General features: G+C 39.4%; 2 protein-coding genes across 2 annotated transcripts in view; both read right to left on the bottom strand.

Annotated features, from left to right (window-relative positions):
* The window catches only part of LOC311491327 (uncharacterized protein), a gene marked incomplete at its 5' end in the record, with an annotated part of 314,565 nt that overhangs the window by 63,067 nt on the left and 228,127 nt on the right, over positions 1–23,371 (bottom strand). The gene's annotated exons all lie outside the window — the stretch shown is intronic.
* Positions 4,216–7,217, bottom strand: LOC311489516 (uncharacterized protein). Its single transcript, XM_084546631.1, has 5 exons — positions 7,115–7,217; positions 5,089–5,149; positions 4,699–4,919; positions 4,546–4,610; positions 4,216–4,434 (listed from the first exon to the last, which is right to left on the bottom strand). Exons 2-5 carry the CDS (start codon positions 5,129–5,131, stop codon positions 4,248–4,250), a joined length of 516 nt encoding a protein of 171 aa, XP_084402757.1. The 5' UTR covers positions 5,132–5,149; positions 7,115–7,217; the 3' UTR covers positions 4,216–4,247.

The raw sequence follows: 23,371 nt of genomic DNA on the forward strand, positions 1-23,371 counted from the left end.
TGTATTTCCTTGCTAGAGTCAAGTACGGTACTACTATTTACTTACCAACTACTCGGACAGTGTTGGCTTGAATAGTGATGTTGATTGTACTGTTGGGATTATTCACAGCCTCTACTAAGGTCTGTGCAACTTCAGTGTCCGTTGGGATTTGTGCAGTTGTTGAATTTCTGTTGAACTGGATCCCCACCACTGCCTCAGTGTTCTCCATTTGTGCTTGCACTCTAGCTGGTCTGCATTAAAAAAAAAAAAAAAAGCATATATTTCAACCATTATTGATAACAAATATTATGTTTGTGGCCATGGTCAGTAATGAAACATGTGTATAGAAATGTCTAGAAAATTCTGTCAAGAAACATATCATCTCACCTAAATGCTACGATGAATGTGCGGAGGAAAATTACACCAAATCGAGCACGGTAGATGATGTCACACTGAAGTAAAACATGGAAAATTGAATTAAAAACATCTGAAAGCTCACTTAAATTAGGTGAAAATATTAAGGTGCTGTACTCACCGCTGTTACAACTCTTGCCTCGAGGACCATAAATGGTTGGCTGCTTCTGTTATTGAGTTCTGGGACAAACGGTTCTACCAAGGTTGCTTGAATAACCACAACCGGTAGTGGGGCTTCAGTTGTAGTAGTTGGTGCAGCGGTGGTTGTGGCATTGGTACTTCCATTTGCAGTAGTTGTATTAGCTGCAGTAGTGGGGGCTGCAGTTGTTTCTGAAAAAGACAACACACACAAATATGAAAAAAATTTAGAAAGTGGCTATTGTTAGTCAAAAGGAATTCTTTGAAAAAACTGTATGAATCACAATGTATTTGCGTATGAATAGGTGTATTTCCTTGCTAGAGTCAAGTACGGTACTACTATTTACTTACCAACTACTCGGACAGTGTTGGCTTGAATAGTGATGTTGATTGTACTGTTGGGATTATTCACAGCCTCTACTAAGGTCTGTGCAACTTCAGTGTCCGTTGGGATTTGTGCAGTTGTTGAATTTCTGTTGAACTGGATCCCCACCACTGCCTCAGTGTTCTCCATTTGTGCTTGCACTCTAGCTGGTCTGCATTAAAAAAAAAAAGCATATATTTCAACCGTTATTGATAACAAATATTATGTTTGTGGCCATGGTCAGTAATGAAACATGTGTATAGAAATGTCTAGAAAATTCTGTCAAGAAACATATCATCTCACCTAAATGCTACGATGAATGTGCGGAGGAAAATTACACCAAATCGAGCACGGTAGATGATGTCACACTGAAGTAAAACATGGAAAATTGAATTAAAAACATCTGAAAGCTCACTTAAATTAGGTGAAAATATTAAGGTGCTGTACTCACCGCTGTTACAACTCTTGCCTCAAGGACCATAAATGGTTGGCTGCTTCTGTTATTGAGTTCTGGGACAAACGGTTCTACCAAGGTTGCTTGAATAACCACAACCGGTAGTGGGGCTTCAGTTGTAGTAGTTGGTGCAGCGGTGGTTGTGGCATTGGTACTTCCATTTGCAGTAGTTGTATTAGCTGCAGTAGTGGGGGCTGCAGTTGTTTCTGAAAAAGACAACACACACACACACAAATATGAAAAAAATTGAGAAAGTGGCTATTGTTAGTCAAAAGGAATTCTTTGAAAAAACTGTATGAATCACAATGTATTTACGTATGAATAGGTGTATTTCCTTGCTAGAGTCAAGTACGGTACTACTATTTACTTACCAACTACTCGGACAGTGTTGGCTTGAATAGTGATGTTGATTGTACTGTTGGGATTATTCACAGCCTCTACTAAGGTCTGTGCAACTTCAGTGTCCGTTGGGATTTGTGCAGTTGTTGAATTTCTGTTGAACTGGATCCCCACCACTGCCTCAGTGTTCTCCATTTGTGCTTGCACTCTAGCTGGTCTGCATTAAAAAAAAAAAAAGCATATGTTTCAACCGTTATTGATAAGAAATATTATGTTTGTGGCCATGGTCAGTAATGAAACATGTGTATAGAAATGTCTAGAAAATTCTGTCAAGAAACATATCATCTCACCTAAATGCTACGATGAATGTGCGGAGGAAAATTACACCAAATCGAGCACGGTAGATGATGTCACACTGAAGTAAAACATGGAAAATTGAATTAAAAACATCTGAAAGCTCACTTAAATTAGGTGAAAATATTAAGGTGCTGTACTCACCGCTGTTACAACTCTTGCCTCAAGGACCATAAATGGTTGGCTGCTTCTGTTATTGAGTTCTGGGACAAACGGTTCTACCAAGGTTGCTTGAATAACCACAACCGGTAGTGGGGCTTCAGTTGTAGTAGTTGGTGCAGCGGTGGTTGTGGCATTGGTACTTCCATTTGCAGTAGTTGTATTAGCTGCAGTAGTGGGGGCTGCAGTTGTTTCTGAAAAAGACAACACACACAAATATGAAAAAAAATTAGAAAGTGGCTATTGTTAGTCAAAAGGAATTCTTTGAAAAAACTGTATGAATCACAATGTATTTGCGTATGAATAGGTGTATTTCCTTGCTAGAGTCAAGTACGGTACTACTATTTACTTACCAACTACTCGGACAGTGTTGGCTTGAATAGTGATGTTGATTGTACTGTTGGGATTATTCACAGCCTCTACTAAGGTCTGTGCAACTTCAGTGTCCGTTGGGATTTGTGCAGTTGTTGAATTTCTGTTGAACTGGATCCCCACCACTGCCTCAGTGTTCTCCATTTGTGCTTGCACTCTAGCTGGTCTGCATTAAAAAAAAAAAGCATATATTTCAACCGTTATTGATAACAAATATTATGTTTGTGGCCATGGTCAGTAATGAAACATGTGTATAGAAATGTCTAGAAAATTCTGTCAAGAAACATATCATCTCACCTAAATGCTACGATGAATGTGCGGAGGAAAATTACACCAAATCGAGCACGGTAGATGATGTCACACTGAAGTAAAACATGGAAAATTGAATTAAAAACATCTGAAAGCTCACTTAAATTAGGTGAAAATATTAAGGTGCTGTACTCACCGCTGTTACAACTCTTGCCTCGAGGACCATAAATGGTTGGCTGCTTCTGTTATTGAGTTCTGGGACAAACGGTTCTACCAAGGTTGCTTGAATAACCACAACCGGTAGTGGGGCTTCAGTTGTAGTAGTTGGTGCAGCGGTGGTTGTGGCATTGGTACTTCCATTTGCAGTAGTTGTATTAGCTGCAGTAGTGGGGGCTGCAGTTGTTTCTGAAAAAGACAACACACACACACAAATATGAAAAAAATTGAGAAAGTGGCTATTGTTAGTCAAAAGGAATTCTTTGATAAAACTGTATGAATCACAATGTATTTACGTATGAATAGGTGTATTTCCTTGCTAGAGTCAAGTACGGTACTACTATTTACTTACCAACTACTCGGACAGTGTTGGCTTGAATAGTGATGTTGATTGTACTGTTGGGATTATTCACAGCCTCTACTAAGGTCTGTGCAACTTCAGTGTCCGTTGGGATTTGTGCAGTTGTTGAATTTCTGTTGAACTGGATCCCCACCACTGCCTCAGTGTTCTCCATTTGTGCTTGCACTCTAGCTGGTCTGCATTAAAAAAAAAAAAAAAAGCATATATTTCAACCATTATTGATAACAAATATTATGTTTGTGGCCATGGTCAGTAATGAAACATGTGTATAGAAATGTCTAGAAAATTCTGTCAAGAAACATATCATCTCACCTAAATGCTACGATGAATGTGCGGAGGAAAATTACACCAAATCGAGCACGGTAGATGATGTCACACTGAAGTAAAACATGGAAAATTGAATTAAAAACATCTGAAAGCTCACTTAAATTAGGTGAAAATATTAAGGTGCTGTACTCACCGCTGTTACAACTCTTGCCTCAAGGACCATAAATGGTTGGCTGCTTCTGTTATTGAGTTCTGGGACAAACGGTTCTACCAAGGTTGCTTGAATAACCACAACCGGTAGTGGGGCTTCAGTTGTAGTAGTTGGTGCAGCGGTGGTTGTGGCATTGGTACTTCCATTTGCAGTAGTTGTATTAGCTGCAGTAGTGGGGGCTGCAGTTGTTTCTGAAAAAGACAACAATACACACACACACATACCTAAAGATACGAAAAAAATGAAAAAGTAGCTATTATTAGTCAAAGGGCATTCTTTGTAAAAATTGCATGACTTATAATGTACAGTTAAGATAATTTACATATGAGTGGGTATATTTCCTTTCTGGAGTCAAGTATGGTACGACTGTTTACTTACCAACTACTCGGTCAGTGTTGGCTTGAATAGTGATGTTTAGTGTACTGTTGGGATTATTCACAGCCTCTATTAGGGTCTTTGCAACTTCAGTGTCCGTTGGGATTTGTGCAGTTGTTGAATTTCTGTTGAACTCGATCCCCACCTCTACCTCAGTATTTTCCATTTGCACTCTTGCTGGTCTGCATCAAAAAAACAGCATATATTTGAATCATTAACTAATATTAAGTCTGTGGCCGTTGTCAATATGAAAGCTTGTGTAGAAAATTCTGTCAAGAAATATATCATCTCACCTAAATGCTATGATAAATGTGCGGCTGAAAATTGCACCATATCGAGTGCGGTAAATCACGTCACACTGTGAAATAAAAAATGGAACATTAAAAATATCTGAAAACTCACTTATTATGTTTAAGTCGGTGAAAATATTAAGGTACTGCACTCACCACTGTTACAACTCTTGCCTCAAGGACCTTAAATTGTTGGCTGTTCCTGTCTTTGAGTTCTTGCACAAACCGTTCTACCAAGGTTGCTTGAACAGCCACAACCGGTAGTGGGGCTTCAGTTGTAGTAGTTGGTGCAGTGGTGGTTGTTGTAGTTGGTGCAGCGGTTGTTGTGGCATTGGTAGCTCCATTTGCAGTAGTTATATTAGCTGCAGTAGTGGGGGCTGCAACAACACACACACAACGACAAATGTTAAAAAATTGAGAATGTGTTGCACCAGCTGTTTGTATAGTAGATTGTGTTGTAGACAGCTCCATTGCCGCTATTAAATTAAATGGTAATTTAGCGAAATATATTAATCAAGTCAAAACTTATAGTTATTTTTAACTTACCCGTCAGTATCAGCAAAATTGTTATGATTTCTCCAATACCCATTGTGACCTGTTCCTGAAGCTAAGAGATGAGATGAGATGAGATGAGAAAGTAGTCGCCACAAATTAATGCTATAATGCACAATGTCTTTAATTAGGGCCCGAGCAACGAAGTGCAGGGGCCCAACGGGGCCATGCAACGGAGTTGCAAGGACCCTATTGTTTTCGTACTGTTTATTATTATTATTACTAGGGCCCAAGCAACGAAGTGCAGGGGCCCAACGGGGCCATGCAACGCAGTTGCAAGGACCCTATTGTTTTCGTACTGTTTATTATTATTATTAGGGCCCGAGCAACGAAGTGCAGGGGCCCAACGGGGCCATGCAACAGAGTTGCAAGGACCCTATTGTTTTCGTACTGTTTATTATTATTAGGGCCCGAGCAACGAAGTGCAGGGGCCCAACGGGGCCATGCAACGGAGTTGCAAGGACCCTATTGTTTTCGTACTGTTTCTTTTTATTATTATTATTCTTTTCAGCGTCTTTTAAAAATTCTAACGGCTTCAAATATGCACGAAAAGTCCTGAAAATTTGCAGAAAGATTCGTTTGCCCGAAAATTGTTAGTGTATGTGGGCCACAAGCACGGGCGTGGCAAAATGGCTCTGTAGGGCCACTTCGGACCATCTACGGACCAGCCCCTGAAGCCCGTTGCGTCTAAAAATCTGGAAATATGTCACATATATGTAACATCCCAGGACGCACAAAAAAGTCTTTTGGAGCCATATTCTAAACCCAACAGGAAGTCTGCTATTTTGATTAAAACAGTGAAAATTGGACTAAAACATCGTTGGAGTTTGTAATTCAGGCATTAAACCTATCAGATTGACTTCAAAAACTATGGAATTCGGTAGTTGAAAGCTAGATGAACATAAGATGTAGTTTTTGTGACTTTTCGTCGAAGTGGCGTGGGTCTCCTGGCCCCTGAAAGTTTTCGTGACGCGCCATGAAACAGGAAGTTGCATTAAACGTGCTTTAATTCAGTCCAAATTTCATCAAACTTTACAGTATTGTTACTGGTCCCTAACTGAACACATCCATATGACAATATTCATACAATTATTGAAGCGCGACCTATTGTGAACAGGAAATGTCTGATTTTGTCAGGTGTCTGTTGTATGAGCTGCTGTTCCTGTCAGGATGTTTGGATTGTGTCAGGTCATACTTATGTCTTTCATGATCACTCCCTGCGAAAATTGTGAGTTTTCGTTAAACTTTAGGGCCTTTTATTTTACTGAAAGTGAAAATTGTCACCACCACCAATTTAAAATAACTCCTTTTGAATGTATTGCCTCCCTGTCCTATTGAGCTATGTAACTACTAATGTTACTGACTGCCCCATTAACGTCTGTTAGTAACCCATAAGGATACACTATATATGGTGCCAGAGCCCTGGAACTGGAAAAACCACTTGAATTTCCAAATGTATTAATGTTGGCAATTCAGAAAGTCTATTGCTCTTAAGCTTTGTAACACTAATAGTTTATAATCTGTGATTGAGAGGGAATGACTATTGAAATTAGTTTGATCTGTCACAGTAAGCAAGCATAGAGAAAATACAAAATAAAGGTGAACAAATAAAAAATGGCCAAGCAGTTCACACCATATTACTGCCACAAACTCAAAACAGATCTAAGGCTTGTCACCGTATTTCATTTCAGCTTTGTGACATGACCTAATGTAAAAAAGTTGTTGATTAGAGAACCATTTTTGTTCATACCTCTGGATTACAAACTGACCACACAAAAATAAATATTTAATATGTGCCATAATGACAATGATGAAAATATTTTACAATGCAAATTATTTTTTTCTCTGACTAATCAAAGTAATCAAAGGTTTGAGATGGATGAAGCAAAAACAACAATATAGTCTCCCCAAAATGCAAAAACATTGCATATCATATGAAAAAATATAACTCAGAATAAAATTACTTATAACTTACTTGTATTCTATATATGCTATGCACATTAACATGAAGGGTACTTACCCTAAGTAACAGTATAATTCAGAGGTTTACTCTCCGGCTCCATAATCTCTTGTGATGCCACTTGTGTCTTTCAGTCTTTATATTCCCCACCAAAGAATGTTCTGATATACTTTCTCACGTCAATGAGCGAAAACGAAACCAAAAAATTCTTTAACATTGGCAAATGTTTTTAGTAAACCAACTGGTTCACAAGCATTATGAAACACATGAGTCACAAGTACTTTAAGATGCACTAATAATATGACAATGAAAAGAAAGACGCCCTTTGCTTTCAGGAAGACCATTTAAATAAGAACAGGTTTTTCTGAAGTGCTATTGTTTTAACCAGTCCTCCGACATTCAGTGTGGACACTCCCAGTGACACAAATCTTATTACTATTACACATCATTTAAAATAATGCAGTTTTGTCAAATCCAGGAGCATGGGGTTCATGACCCTGATTTTTTCTGCAACTTTTGTTTCCACTCACTGTTTAGGAAAATTTGGGAAGACATGGTTTTTCACAAAAAGAAACTTCTTCTGTGACAGCGGAAGGACTGACAGCGACAAAAGCATAACAGAATGATGTTACGATTATCTTAAAATGTTTTAGTTTAGTTTTTAATGTGCTTGGACACATAAAAATAAAAATACACAATGGGCGTAAAACTTGCCTAACTAAAATAAACACGTCACGGAGACTAAGACAAGCAGAGGGTGGAGCATGTTTGATTTGTCTTTAGCAGTTCAGTCGAAAGAATTTCAGGACAAACCCTAGTTCATGACATATTTTCCTCTTTAACCAATAATGTATGAGGTTATGTAGCTGCTCGCTGAAGAAGGTCTAATCGGTCAGATGTCTTTGAGGTCTGATGGCAGCTTTGATGTTGATCCTTTGGTTGTATCTATAAAGTTGAAAGAAAAAATCATTTATTCTAGAAAAGATGTGTGATACAATCAAAAATATGTCAGTTTTGGATTTTGTAATGGCCTTCTAATACTGTGCATGTATTAGATATGAACATATCCATCTCTCACTCTGACATGTCCTTTATGTTTCCACTCTGCAGTGCTGCCTTCTCTGTCAGCACCTCCACCACCTCAGCATCCACCAGAGGCTCCAGAGGGGAAGATATTTACTTATTGCTCCCAATTGTAACAATGTTTGCTGTATGCTGGGCTGTGTTGGCCCAGGCACGGTTCACTTTCAATGAGGACAATGATAAAGGCAAACTTGAGTCTGGCGGTGTTGAAGTGGCAGCTCTTGACAACACTGTAGTCATTCCATCTGGAGTTCTAAGGTCATTTTTATTTTCTTTAAGATCAGTTTTTGGGGGTTGGGTATCTGTCCTATCTGTTGATACAGTTGCAGTCATCTCCACATTTGTAGTTATTTCAGTCTGAGGTGATTTAGGTTGAACTGAATGTGTTGTTTCTGTTGTTAATCCTGATGAATGTTCACTACTTTCCGTATTCAAAGATGTCAAAACACTAATGTGCGACTTAATGTTGATAGGCTGGGAGATGGTGAACACTGTGGGTGGGTTCCAGCTGTATCTGGGTTAGTTGTATATGGACGCTTTGTGTCAGTGTATCTGTGGACACTATTTCCATGGATCCCGTACATTGTGTAAGTCCTTTCGCCATTTCTTGTGTTGTTTTTGTTGCAATAGAGTCCAATCCAATGTGTGTTGTCTCGTGATTTGTTGTGAAGCCGTTACTTTGTTTTACAGCTGTAGGTTTTTCTGTTGTGAATGATGCTGATGTTGATAAAGCTAGAGATTTAGTTGTTGCAGATGATGCTGTTTTATTTCTGACCATGTTGTTGCAGTTGTAATCTGTGTTGTTTCTGTCACTGTTGTTTGATCAACTATAGATAGTGTTGTGACAGGTAGTGGAGTTTGAGTTAAACTCATTTCTAGTGGTTCTGTGGTTGATTTTGTCATAGATGTTGCTTCCTCATGTTTGCTTGTAGTTGATAAAACATTGTGTGTTGGTGTGGGCTGTTTTGTTATTGTGGTTTGTTTTACTGTTTTAGATGTCATGGAAGTAAGAGATTGTCTCAGTGTTGCTGTGGACAACATTTCGACAGAGGCAGTAGCTTGTGTTAGTTTGTGTGAATCCTGTTGCCATAGAGACTGACTATGTGTTGGCATTGTCTCATGAATTGTTGTTGAGTCACAACATTGTGCAGCAGGTGTTGGTTGGTCTGTTGTAAAATATGCTAATGTTGTCACTGATCTGTTTGTTGCAGATGATGCAGTTTCAGTCTTTGATGATGCTGGTGAATTTGGCATTTCTGTTGCTGTCACTGTTGTTTGATCAACTGTACATAGTGTTGGGTAGTGGAGTTTGAGTTGAAGTCATTTGTAATGGTGCTGTGGTTGATTCTGACACAGATGTTTCTTGGCCTTGTTTGTTTATAGTTGAAATAACTGTCTCTGTTGGTGTTTGCTGTGTGGTTGTTGTGTTTTTATCTGTTATGGATGCTACGGATTGAGTCGTCTTATCATTGATGCCGTTGTCATGGACACTACAGTGTTTGTCCAGACTTGTTTTAGATTCTTTGGTTTTTGTTGATTGTGTTGGTGTTGCTTCAGACTCTGACCCACTGTGTGTTAATAGTGTCCCATGAAGTGCTTTGTTTTACAGTTGTAGGTTGTTTTATGGTAAATGATGTTGATGTCATTGATTTGGTCCTTACTAATGAGGCACCCCTTGCTCTTCTGACTGTGTTGTTGTAGTTGTAATTTGTGGTGATGAATCCACAGCTAGTGTAGTTTGTGCTGGTGTTTGTTGATTTTAGTCATATATATGGCCACGGATTTGCTGCTGTGCCGTGACACTTTAAGCAGGAAGTCGACTAGTCGCAGACAGGTGAGGAGCCCAGTGGGTCATTGCAGCAAACTAGCAGCGGTTCATTAAGTGTTTGGAAATACTTCACTAAAGATGAAGCCCATTCTACAGTGACATGCAGAATATGTAAGTCAGTCTTGAAATACAACAAATGTACTACTACATAACACACTCATCTGAAAAGGCATCAGCTAGTGATAGCAGAGGAGCAGTCCAAAACTGCAGTCAGTTACTTCACTCAACACCCTGCGGTAAGAGAGAGAAGGGGGCTGCAAATCAACAATTTGTTGGTGAATTTCATTGTCTAAAGTTATTAGAACTTAACCTGCTATACATGGAAAAGGCTTCAGAGGTATACCACATTTCAGCAGTAATAGTACATTTAAAAAATACATGATACCAACTTTTAAATGTTTTTGCTTTTAATTGAAGCATCTTTAGTACTTTGTGTTACATTTTCTGAATATACTTAAGATGACAAAAAACGTACAAGACATTAGTATAGACACATTCTCTCAATCATTTTAGTTTTGCATGTTGATCACCTTGAAGACAGCATTTTCCTCATTGTGGGATAGGATTATCTCATCTCATTATCTTATTTTATACTATAGTTACAAAAACATATGAGTAAGGTCACAGAATCCACACATAATATAAAAAACTCATAATCATTCAGGACTAACTACTAAGTCAATTTTGTATTTGTGCTTAGTGAAAACTTTGCAGTTGTTGCCTTAATTTATGATAGTTTAGGGAGATCGAACTGGATGAAAGAGAAAGGTGCAGAAAACTGTGTGTACATTAACTTGAATTTAATGTCTAGATACTTCTTCTAAACCGTATTGTATTTGTTATTCATCTGAAGCTCTTCTTGGATTTTCAAGTCCTCCTTCTTACCAGTAACAGCAGACATTTTCTAATGGGATTTCATGGACTTCAGCAAAGACTATTGCCGGCATGATAGTAGCCATGACAGCAGTACCAGACAGGATGCTGTGATGAGACTGATCTTGTGGCTCACTCCACTTGACACTGCTGCAAATTTTCACTTAAAGATACTTATAGTTGCCTTTAACCGACGATTGATAAACGCTTGAAATGAAGGATTCAGCAACTCACTTGTAAAGGTCTCTCCAGCAGATCTGAAAGTCAAACGCCTCGTTGTAACTACCTCAATAGTTGCTGAAAGACTGTCCTCTAATAAAACAACCATATGAGTCGTATGTACAAGCGGCAAATTACGACCTCATGTTACGTTTCAAAGTTAAGCGACCCCTAGTGGTCGAGTAAATATCGACACTCTGGTCACAATTGTCGTTTTGCATGCACCCAAATTACGACTCACTGTTATGTTTGAGGTTGACTAGCAGAGCTGTTTGTTAAAGACGTCACTTAAATAAGTTTTAATATTTTTTTCATGTGAGAAAGTAACCATGTAGATCCCGAATATGTGATCAGTTTATTGAAATATCGCCTGTTTGGAAGTTTGCTCAGACGTTTTCGGAGAAGTGAAGCGCCACCTGTGGAACCAGCCGACCGGGAGCAGCTGTTCATCTCAGAGGAGAGCAGCCAGCCTCCTGAGGTGATCGGCCGGTCGACCTCCGTCGTCATCCCGGGGTAGAAAACGAGCCGATTAGTGTGAAAGTACTACTCACATCCTCAAAGTGAATGCTACTAATGCCGTGTTACTCAATGCATTCGTTAAACCTGGTAGACATGCGCATTTTGAACTGTATTATTAAAAGAAGACTTATGAGATCGTCAGAAAGCCTAGTGAGAGATCGTCAGAAAGCCTAGTGACGTAGTTGGACTCATTCGATTCCTGTCTATAGCTGTCCGCCGTGGATTGGCTGCGTTCGGTTTCTGCCGCTCAACCAAACAGCAGCAAAGATTCATAATATTTTCAAATAAACGACTCAAATGCAGTGTTATGTGTCATTTCTTAACTTAAAGCAACTATAATCACTGCCATTACCAGTTCATTAAATATTTCATGTGTTCAGCAGATAAACCAATCCTAAATTAGGATTGGAAAAATAGATAGGGTTAGGATTCCTAACCCTATCTATTTTTCTATAAAGCGTGAGAACCAAACTGCATTGCTTTTTGGCATATCTATATCATCTATATTGGGCGGTTCTAAACACATCTTAAATAAACTATCTTTACTTTGTCTTAACATATATCAACTTAAAGCAATGTCATCACTAGTTCAGCAATACTAGATATTTGATGTAATCAGTATATATATCTTTTTTACAACCCTATTTTAACATATGTGTTTGAAAACCGAAAAACTACAAATATCACGTGACTTGGTATCAAGCTACATGTCGCAGCTCAAGGGATTTGTAGTTTCTACAACGATTAGTGATTTCCTAGAATAGGAGGTTATAAATAATAAAATGAACACATAGCCTGGGGTTTAAGGGTGTGGGAAACACATTTCTGTGACCAGAATATAAGTATATAATTATCAAGTGGGTGAAAAGATATGTTTACCATTTTGAACAGCGCCCCCACTTTCTCACATTCACATTCAGCTGAATGTCACACAGCTGAGTTCATAAGCTTTCTAGAACACTTTGTCCTATGTCTATAGCCCCTTTTGATGCAGAATTACAGCCCTTCAGACCTTCTCAGAAGTCAGGGTTCAAAGGTCAATAGTTCAAAGAAGGAGCCATTTACAATCCCCTAACTGACATATGCTATTCCCCAGGTTGAGACCTTTCCAATGATATCTTTATTATAGTCCTACAATAAAGTATGGATTTTCACGTTACACGGACACAGCTGTGCTCAGGCTTAGATTCAGAGAGACTTTTGAGGGCTCAGCCCATGATATAAGGATTTTTTTTAAAATAACAATGAGAAAAATCATGTAAGGTAATCATATCTGACAGATTTACAACTGAATTAATAATTTATATTGTATCTGCTCATTTGTTTTTGCCAATTAATTCCACCAGACATCTTGAATCTGTGTGAAAACAAACATCACCATACCTGCCAACTTTTCAAAAAACCTTGGAGTGAGATTTTGTCGTGGGTGACCAAAATTATGCCGCGCACGCAGTCACACAAATTGGTGGCTCAGATATAAGATAATTGGAATTAATTTGATGTTGTACCCATGTTGTACCCTGCATTCTGGTGGTTTGTGGGGAGGTCCAAAGCTGTTGATAGGGGCAGCCCACTGAAGATGGACAATATTGGTTACATTCTGTGAAGCAGACATAGCTGAAGGTCCACCCCCAGGAGATTTTGGATTAAGTAGATGTGGTTTTCAGCATTCTAGTGGATTTTTGGGCGGTCTGCTAAAGATGTGCAATACCTGAACTTATTAGTGCCGAGTGCCTATGACACGAGGCCACTCCTCCCATAGCAAGCTATGGGAGGAGTGGCCTCGTGCCATAGGCACGAGGCCACTATTGATCTTCTGCGTGTTTCTTTGCAGTTTTATTTTTACTTATTCATTTTCCGCCCTTTTTCGCCGATTAATGCGGCCCGAACCGGCGAGAGGACCCCAACACATGATATATCAAAACGTGTGTTTTGATCCCGAATCCCGTGCTATTACTTTTATAAGGGATTGACGAGTTTTTCGCGAATTTATTCGCGAAAAACCGCGAGAAATTTCCCATTGAAATGAATGGAGAAGCCCGAAAAAAAAAAAAAATCAACAGACATTTTCAACAATGAACTGCTCTGGCATACTTTCACCGAGAGACTCCATTTAAATTTTAAAACGTAGGTACTCTTGCCTTCTCTTCAGCGATTCACTTCACTTATCGACAACTTTTACCGTTTTTAAACTATGAAGCCTCAGAGTTGTGTAGGTTTTTACTCAAATTTCAGGGTTTATAATGGGTGTGTATTGCGCGGAATGTTTGTGCTAGAGTGGATGACATCATCAGCTAGAGTGAGGAGGAGAGAAGAAAATTAGTCAAAAAACTGTACAGAAACTGCTCCCATGGCCACAAATTTCACACGACAGACATAATTTATACATAGAAACGTAGGAAAATTTGTCTTCTCACTCATATTCGTCTGCTAAAGCTGTAAGTCTTATAGTTTTGGCGTCAGACACAAAGATGCGCCAGCAACACCCACCCACAGCTCCATAGACTGCCATGTTAAAAAGGCAGGGAAATTTCTGGAGGAAAGCAGAAGTAACCTTTTTTGAATCGCTTTAAATAGGTCACATTTCTTCATTTTACCCACAAATTGCACATGTAGACGTTCAGGAAAGCCTCAAGATGCCCAAAGTTAAGTCGGTTCAATGATTGGAAATACGGTTTGGCCACAAGTCCTTCCTGTTCGAGGCGTTTTTTCAGCATTTTCTCTCTCTCTCCCCGTCTTCCAACTGACATTCTGACAGGAGCAGTTGACCCTGGTAGCCATGACAACCAGACCCGAGTGGCGGGAAAAGAGCTCTGAGTGGATAACAGGATCTGCCAAAACATTAAAACCCCCTCAAACCATTACTGCAGTACTGTAGGGGGCCAGAACCTGACATTATGACCCCCCCACTCCAACCCCCCCCACCCCCCCTCCCACTATAGCATTACAGACACAGACTGCCAAAACATTATGACCCCTCAACCCATTACAGGACTATAGTAGGGAGCCAGAATCTGACACTATGACCCCCCCCTCCACTCCATTTAAGCATTACAGACACAGACTGCCAAAACATTATGACCCCCTAAACCCATTACAGGACTATAGTAGGGAGCCAGAACCTGACACTATGACCCCCCCACTCCAACCCCCCCACCTCCCCTCCCACTATAGCATTACAGACACAGACTGACAAAACATTAGGGACTCTCAGACTGTTACAATGGGGAGACAGAACACTCCATGACCCCCCCCCCCCCCCCCCCCCCCCCCCTCCTCTGTTGGTGCTATCACTTTATTAGGTAAGTGAGTTTCTAGAATTATTTATATGTTAAGTGTTTGTGCCCAACATAGCTGAACTGTTAATAGAAGTTAACTACTAGCTGCCCAATGTTTTAGCCTTAGGCTAGCCTTCCAGCATAGCTCATGTATGTTAGCGAGCTAGCGGAGCTAGCAGCTAGCTAACCGCCGCGGACTAAACCGCGGAGTTAGCCTCGAGCTAACCGCGAGCTAGCCTCGAGCTAACCGCAAGCTAACCGGGATTTAACCGCGAGCTAACCGGGACTTAACCGCGAGCTAACCGGGATTTAACCGCGGACCCGCGGGACTTAACCGCGAGTTAGCCGCGGGAGTTAGCCTCGAGCTAACGCGGAGGCTAGTGGGGTTAGCCACTAAAACTGTGTCAAACTGAAAAATATATTATTCCACCACATAAAGTAGGAAACGTTTATGGCTTGTAACAACATTAATGACAGTATATATAAATAATTGGAGTAATTTAATATAATATGATGTTTTTAATTAAATAAATAATGAGCTGTTGAACACTCATAAGAGTTATATTAAGTATGTTACATAACATTATTTGACATGTCTATTTGTCTGCGTATAGTTTTCCTCCAGCTGATCCAGACAGACTGCAGTGACGTCCAACATGAGACAAAGAGCTGGACTAACAGGACAGTTTGAAGGTCTTCACTTCATCACTGATTCCTTGTTACAGCCTGGATGTGTTAAGTTTAATATTATTGTTTTTCTAACTGTAAGACTGTGCCGTAAACTGTTAAACTATTGCTCAGGTAGGAGTAATGAGTTTTATTGTTAAAATTATTATGATTAACGAGCAAATTGTAATAATTGATCGTTAATCATAATAATTCACCTGTTCATATAGTCATAATATAATCCTGGTGGGGGTGTGACGATCCGTCCCACTCTCTTCCTTATTTGATGCTGGCTTTCAGGTGGAGCTGGGAGGGGTCTGCTGCCTGTACCTGCCCTTCAGTTTGTAGAAGGGCGTAAAGGACGACCCTTCTCAGTGTCTCTCTCTCTCTCAGCCAGGCCTACTGCATCCTCCTCATCCTGTTTGGTTTGTTGTACCCTGCATGACATCAAACTCACACCCATCCAGTCAGAAGGAACCAGGCCTTAAATGACTATTTGAGTTGTGCTTTTTGTTATAGCTGCTGCTCATGGTAGTAAAGACATGCTACTTTGTAAAGACATTCGCGACGTAAGTCGCGAATACTTTCATACCTGTCTTGACGTGACCATTACTTTTTGTAGTCAAACATGAAATTATATTATGACTATATGAACAGGTGATCATTAAAGCATCATAGCATGGTAGCATCATTAAAGCATCTTAGCATCATAGCATTGTAGCATCATTAAAGCATCTTAGCATTGTAGTATCTTAGCATCATAGCATCTTAGTATAAGGAAAACACACACTTTATGACAACTACAGATGTTTAACATGTGTCTGCTTTGTTATTAGCTTGTTGCTTACATTTACTTATAACATTTGAAAGACATTTCAATTTTTTTGCATTGTCTTTGATAGGATTAAAGGGTTCCTGTGCTTCGACAGCTGAGAGTGATCATCGTTGATTCATCGCCCTCAACCATCGCAGAGCAGTATCGCCACCTCACCCACACACATACATTCACCACACCTTCATCTACACAGATTTAAGTATAACATATTACATTAATTTGTCTCAGATTAGATTATTTTACATTAGGTAGTTAGAGTTTAGGTAAAGGTTAGGGTTTAGGTTAGTTTGATAGGTTTGATAGCCTGTTAAGCTTTGAAAAGTATTTTGTCTTGTTTTTTTTTTCTGTCTATTTTTTGTCAGCAGGATGCCTAGGAAGTCCAGACGTTCCATGGCGGTGAAGCAGCGCTGGAGGAGGCTCGACCTGGAGGAGCTGAGGTCCACCCCTTCCCCCCTGGAGGTATTTACACAGTAGATAAGCTTCTGTGCCACAATGACATCTGTCTGCGTGAAAATGGCTCTAGAAATGTTACATCTATTGTTTTCTCCTTAACTGCTGAGTTCTGTATGTGTTTGGTCTTAATGTTTCATCAGACGTCCCCCCCGGCCGGAGAGGAGCCTTCCCACCGACCCTGCTCTCAAGCTCGTCCCCCCGTTCGTGCTCGTGAGTATCTCTCAATGATCAATAAATTAATTAATTCATTCAGCATTGTAGCATCTTGGCATAGTAGCATCATCGTAGCATCGTAGCATCGTACTTTCACAGCAATATAGCATGGTATCGCAGACTGCTGCGGCCACTGCATCACTCTCGCGATTTCCCGCAGGGGAATTGTCTCGTTTAATATAATATGATGTTTTTAATTAAATAAATAATGAGCTGTTGAACACTCATAAGAGTTATATTAAGTATGTTACATAACATTATTTGACAGGTCTATTTGTCTGCGTATAGTTTTCCTCCAGCTGATCCAGACAGACTGCAGTGACGTCCAACATGAAACGAAGAGCTGGACTAACAGGACAATTTGAAGGTCTTCACTTCATCGCTGATTCCTTGTTACAGCCTGGATGTGTTAAGTTTAATATTGATGTTTTTCTAAATGTAAGACTGTGCCGTAAACTGTTAAACTATTGCTCAGGTAGGAGTAATGAGTTTTATTGTTAAAATGATTATGATTAACGATCAATTATTACGATTTGCTCGTTCTTTGTCTGGGGATCCTAGTGAGGACGCCCCTCTTAAAGGTGGGGGTGTGACGATCCCTCCCACTCTCTTCCTTATTTGATGCTGGCTTTCAGGTGGAGCTGGGAGGGGTCTGCTGCCTGTACCTGCCCTTCAGTTTGTAGAAGGGCGTAAAGGACGACCCTTCTCAGTGTCTCTCTCTCTCTCAGCCAGGCCTACTGCATCCTCCTCATCCTGTTTGGTTTGTTGTACCCTGCATGACATCAAACTCACACCCATCCAGTCAGTAGGAACCAGGCCTTAAATGGCTATTTGAGTTGTGCTTTTTGTTATAGCTGCTGCTCATGGGAGTAAAGACATGCTACTTAGTAAAGACATGCTAATTGCTAACATTAGTGGCTAATGCTTTACTACCAAGAGCAGCCAGCGTGCTAGCTGCTCATGGTAGTAAAGACATGCTAATTGCTAACATTTGTGGTTAATGCTTTACTGCCATGAGTAGCAGCCCTCTTAAAGGTGGGGGTGTGACGATCCCTCCCACTCTCTTCCTTATTTGATGCTGGCTTTCAGGTGGAGTTGGGAGGGCTCTGCTGCCTGTACCTGCCCTTCAGTTTGTAGAAGGCGAAGCATAAAGGACGACCCTTCTCAGTGTCTCGCTCTCTCAGCCAGGCCTACTGCATCCTCCTCATCCTGTTTGGTTTGTTGTACCCTGCATGACATCAAACTCACACCCATCCAGTCAGAAGGAACCAGGCCTTAAATGACTATTTGAGTTGTGCTTTTTGTTATAGCTGCTGCTCATGGGAGTAAAGACATGCTAATTGCTAACATTAGTGGCTAATGCTTTACTACCAAGAGCAGCCAGCGTGCTAGCTGCTCATGGTAGTAAAGACATGCTAATTGCTAACATTTGTGGTTAACGCTTTACTGCCATGAGTAGCTAGCGTGCTAGCCGCTCGTGGTAGTAAAGACATGCTAATTGCTAACATTTGCGGCTAATGCTTGACTGCATGTAAAGACATGCTATTTGCTAACACTTGTGGCTAATGCTAGAATTAGTGGCTCATGTGTGTAAATATACATGTTAAAAATTACTATTTGAGGGTATTGTGAAGCTATACCACACGAAGCCAATGCTAAAATTAGTGGCTAGCGAATCATGCTAATTGCTAACATTTGTGGTTAATGCTTTACTGCCATGAGTAGCTAGCGTGCCAGCTGCTCGTGGTAGTAAAGACATGCTAATTGCTAACATTTGTGGTTAATGCTTTACTACCATGAGTAGCTAGCGTGCGAGCCGCTCGTGGTAGTAAAGACATGCTAATTGCTAACATTTATGGCTAATGCTAGAATTAGTGGCTCATGTGTGTAAATATACATGTTAAAAATTACTATTTGAGGGTATTGTGAAGCTATACCACACTAAGCCAATGCTAAAATTAGTGGCTAGCGCATCATGCTAATTGCTAACATTAGCAGCTTATACTAGAATTAGTGGTTCATGTGTGTAAATATACATGTTAAAAATTACTATTTGAGGGTATTGTGAAGCTATACCACACTAAGCCAATGCTAAAATTAGTGGCTAGCGCATCATGCTAATTGCTAACATTAGCAGCTTATGCTAGAATTAGTGGCTCATGTGTGTACATATACATGTTAAAAATTACTATTTGAGGGTATTGTGAAGCTATACCACACTAAGCCAATGCTAAAATTAGTGGCTAGCTCATCATGCTAATTGCTAACGTTTGTGGTTAATGCTTTACTGCCATGAGTAGCTAGCGTGCTAACATTTGTGGCTAATGCTAGAATTAGTGGCTCATGTGTGTAAATATACATGTTAAAAATTACTATTTGAGGTGTGCTTTTTCAATACAGAACCCCGGCAACAGCCCACTCGGCACTCTCAAAATTTCCTGCGGGAATTTTCTAGTTCTGATTCATGTTCGGCATCATGACTTGTAGGTCTTAGTCTGTAGACTTGAGCTGAACATTCAACCAGAAAACTATCGGTGTGCCTAAATGACAATAAAGCCTTATTCATAGATCAGTGTTTAAGATTTGACCTAGGTTGGTTGATTGATATTTTGATTAAAATGGTATTAAACTAATTCTTAACTAAAACCTAACCTATGTTGTGAATAATTGTATTCTTAAGAGCACTTAGTGATTTATGTTCAGCCAAAAACGACACAAGATTAGTTAGGGAGGGACATTATTCTTCATTCAAAGTCTCCCACCACATGGTCCATCAGAGACAAATAAAGTGCAACAAATAAAGTGCTTAAACAGTACAACTTTTTCAAGCAATAAAACAGATGAATGCATTACAAAAACAGCTAAAATGAGGCATAATCAGTATCAGATGCAGATCAGAAGCTGGGTAAAGTCCTTGTCTATGATCTGTGTGCATGGTTATACTGGCCTAGTCTCAGCTCAGATTCTCTTCTTTATCAGACTTCTCAGAGTAGTTTCTGGTTTCTCCTGCTGTCTTGTTGGTCTCTGTATCTCTTCTTCTGTCTACCTCGGGGTGCAGGCATAGATAGTAAAGGGGTGCACTGCAGGTGTAGCGCAGCGCAAAGGTTCAGGGGCGCTCATCAGCGCCATCTACCGTCGTGGAGTTTGAAAAGGAACGGAAGAGTCTCGGACCGATCGGATTTTTTTTTTTTTGCGTGAGAAATTGGATGTGTGGCGTGAGTGCTGTGAAAACAGGCAAAACCATGTGTCACACGGCGAAAGCGTGAGAGTTGGCAGCTCTGCATCACAACAGCTACTTGTCAAGGGACTTTGAGTAAATCAGTTACACATACCGTTGTATGTACACAATTACACAATTATCTTCACCTACAGTGTAACTACAAATTCACGGCTTATGCCTTTAACAATAAATGTTAATCAAAATTAAATAATTCTGAGTAATTAACAAGCAATATAAGCACAAGAATTCAGCTGATGGGTAAGAATGTACTTCTCGATGACATAAGCTCGTCTTTTATGCTGGCTAAGCTACTGTAATGGGAGTGATTGGATGAAGTTGTCTGTTAACCCTTCACCCTTTTTTACTGAAAACAAACCTATTCAGGCCGCTAATTTATAAACTGTAAACAATCATGAAACTGAACTGAATGGAAATGAGCACAGACAGAGACAGGTGGCAGGTATGTTATTTCAAAACATTACCAGACATCAACATTTATCATTCATGTAGCCTGCCTCCTCAAAGATCAAGCAAAACAGATCATAAAGCAGTTATATCCAAGAATATATAATAACTGATTTTCACTCGTCATCAATTAAATACCAGTCTGAATCAAACAATAAAAATTAATTATTAAAAAAGAAACATGTCTATTCTTGAACATTTTTGATTTCCACAATATGGAAATGCTGCTGTTTCCATTATCTCTCCCACCACTGAAAACTGTGAGAAGTTTCTCAATTTCTTCATTGATAAGATTAATAACATTAAATCTCAAATTCCTTCCCTAAATTCTGATCCCTCAGTTATAAAACTCTCACCCAGCTGCCTTCAGTAGTGGCAATCTGTGTCACCCTCCCAGCTATTTGAAGTGGTCTCTCATATGAAATCCTCCTCTTGCCACTCAGATGTTTTACCTTCACACCTGTTTAAGGAAGTCTTTAACATCATTTGCCCTGTTGTTTTGGCTATTATCAATAGCTCCCTATCTACTGCAGTGGTCCCCTCTAGTTTTAAGCATGCAATTGTCCCTCCTCTACTAAAGAGGAGGGACAATTCTTGGTTACAGTGACCTGAAAAACTATTGGCCTATTTCCAAATTACCTTTTGTTTCAAAGATCCTGGAAAAAGTTGTTCTCTCTCAGGTCACCTCTTATTTGAATGCTTTCAATATCCTAGATAAATTTCAGTCAGGTTTTTGAAAACTTCATAGCACTGAATCTGTTCTACTTAAGGTGCAAAATGATATTCTTTGCTCAGTAGATAATGGCTCTTGTGCCCTTTTAGCACTTCTTGAACTTAGTGCCGCTTTTGACACCATTGACCATAGCATCCTGAAGAGGTTGAAGTTGGTCTGCAAGGGGTGGTGTTGAATTGGTTCACATCTTATCTGAATGATAGAACATTCTCTGTTAGATTAGGTAATTGCTCTTCATCCATTGCTCCTATCAAATATGGTGTCCCTCAGGGTTCCATTTTAGGCCCTTTGCTATTCTCCCTATATATGCTGCCTCTTGGCTCCATCTTTAACAAACATAACATTCAATATCACTGCTATGCTGATGACACTCAATTTTACCCGCCATTAGCAGCTGAAAGTTCTGGCACTTTGGAAAGCCTGTTTAACTGCCTTAATGACATAAAGAGTTGGATGGCTGCAAATTTCTTACAATTAAATGAAAAGAAAACAGAGATAATTATTTTTGGTCCACACAGCTCTGTTCCTAGGATAAGAAATGCACTTGGGCCACTGGCTGTAAATTGTCACAGTGAGGTCAGAAATCTAGGTGTTTTCCTAGATTCCTCTTTGAATTTCAATAAGCAAGTCAGTAGTGTGGTTAAGGGAAGCTTTTTTCAACTAAGAACAATAGCTAAATTAAAGCCCTGGCTGTCATATACTGATTTAGAAACTGTAATCCATGCTTTCGTTACATCTAGGCTGGACTATTGTAACTCTCTGTATTTAGGTCTGAACCAATCTACCCTTGCTAGACTTCAATTAGCTCAAAATGCAGCAGCAAGGCTTCTTACTGGAACAAAGAAACATATGCACATAAGTCCTGTGCTGGCCCAACTCCACTGGTTACCTGTCAAATACAGAATTAATTTTAAAGTTTTACTTTTTGTTTTCAAAGCCCTAAATGGAATGGCACCACAGTATATCTGTGACCTTTTAAGTCCCTACTGTCCTTCTAGGCCACTGAGGTCTTCCTCACAACATCTTCTCTCAGTCCCAAATGCAATCCTAAAAACTAAAGGTGATAGGGCTTTTTCTGTTGCTGCCCCTAGACTCTGGAATAATCTCCCTATAGAAATTAAGTCCTGTCCCACCATCACTAGTTTTAAATCAAATTTAAAGACCCATCTATTTTCTTTGGCCTATAATGTCCATTAATTTCTCCCCTTGTTTGTTTATCTTATTTATATTTCTTTTCAGTATTATATTAACTGGCATCTTTAACTTTACTGTACATCTTTCTCTAGTAGTAGTAGTTTCAGTAACCATATGTTCTTTTATCTACAATCATAATCTGTTTATTATTATTATTATTATTATTATTATTTTGTATTTATTTATGTTTTATATATATTTATATTTTTGTTTTTATTACTGTATATGTTTTATTTCTGTGAGCACTTTGGGTCAATTACATTGTGTTTAAGTGTGCTATATAAATAAACGTGACTTGACTTGACTAATCCCCTGTCAGTCTCCATAACTGTCATACAACACAGCAACAATAACAAACAATGCGACACAGTAACAATAACAAACAATGCAACATAGCAACAACAACAAAATCAATATGACACAGTAACAGTTTATTTCAGGAAGTTAGCTTTGAATGTTGTCTTTTGGCTCCCAGGAGTTTTTCCACTTTGTCCCACTGCAAGACAGATAGATAGACAGCATTAAGTATTACTGTTAAATTGTTTGAAAATGATTGGAAAATGTACAATTTCCAATGACACATTGATTCCTCAGTTATTTTCAGGCATTTTGTAATACCCGGTAAAATGATCCATATTCTGTATATGTATGCAACAGCCTATATTTGAAGATGACGCGATAAATTAGTGAAGCCAAGTTAGATAAAAAAAGTGCATTATGTAACACAGTGTGCATGAA

Source organism: Chelon labrosus, assembly GCF_963514085.1.
Source record: "Chelon labrosus genome assembly, chromosome: 1".
NCBI lineage: Eukaryota > Metazoa > Chordata > Actinopteri > Mugiliformes > Mugilidae > Chelon > Chelon labrosus.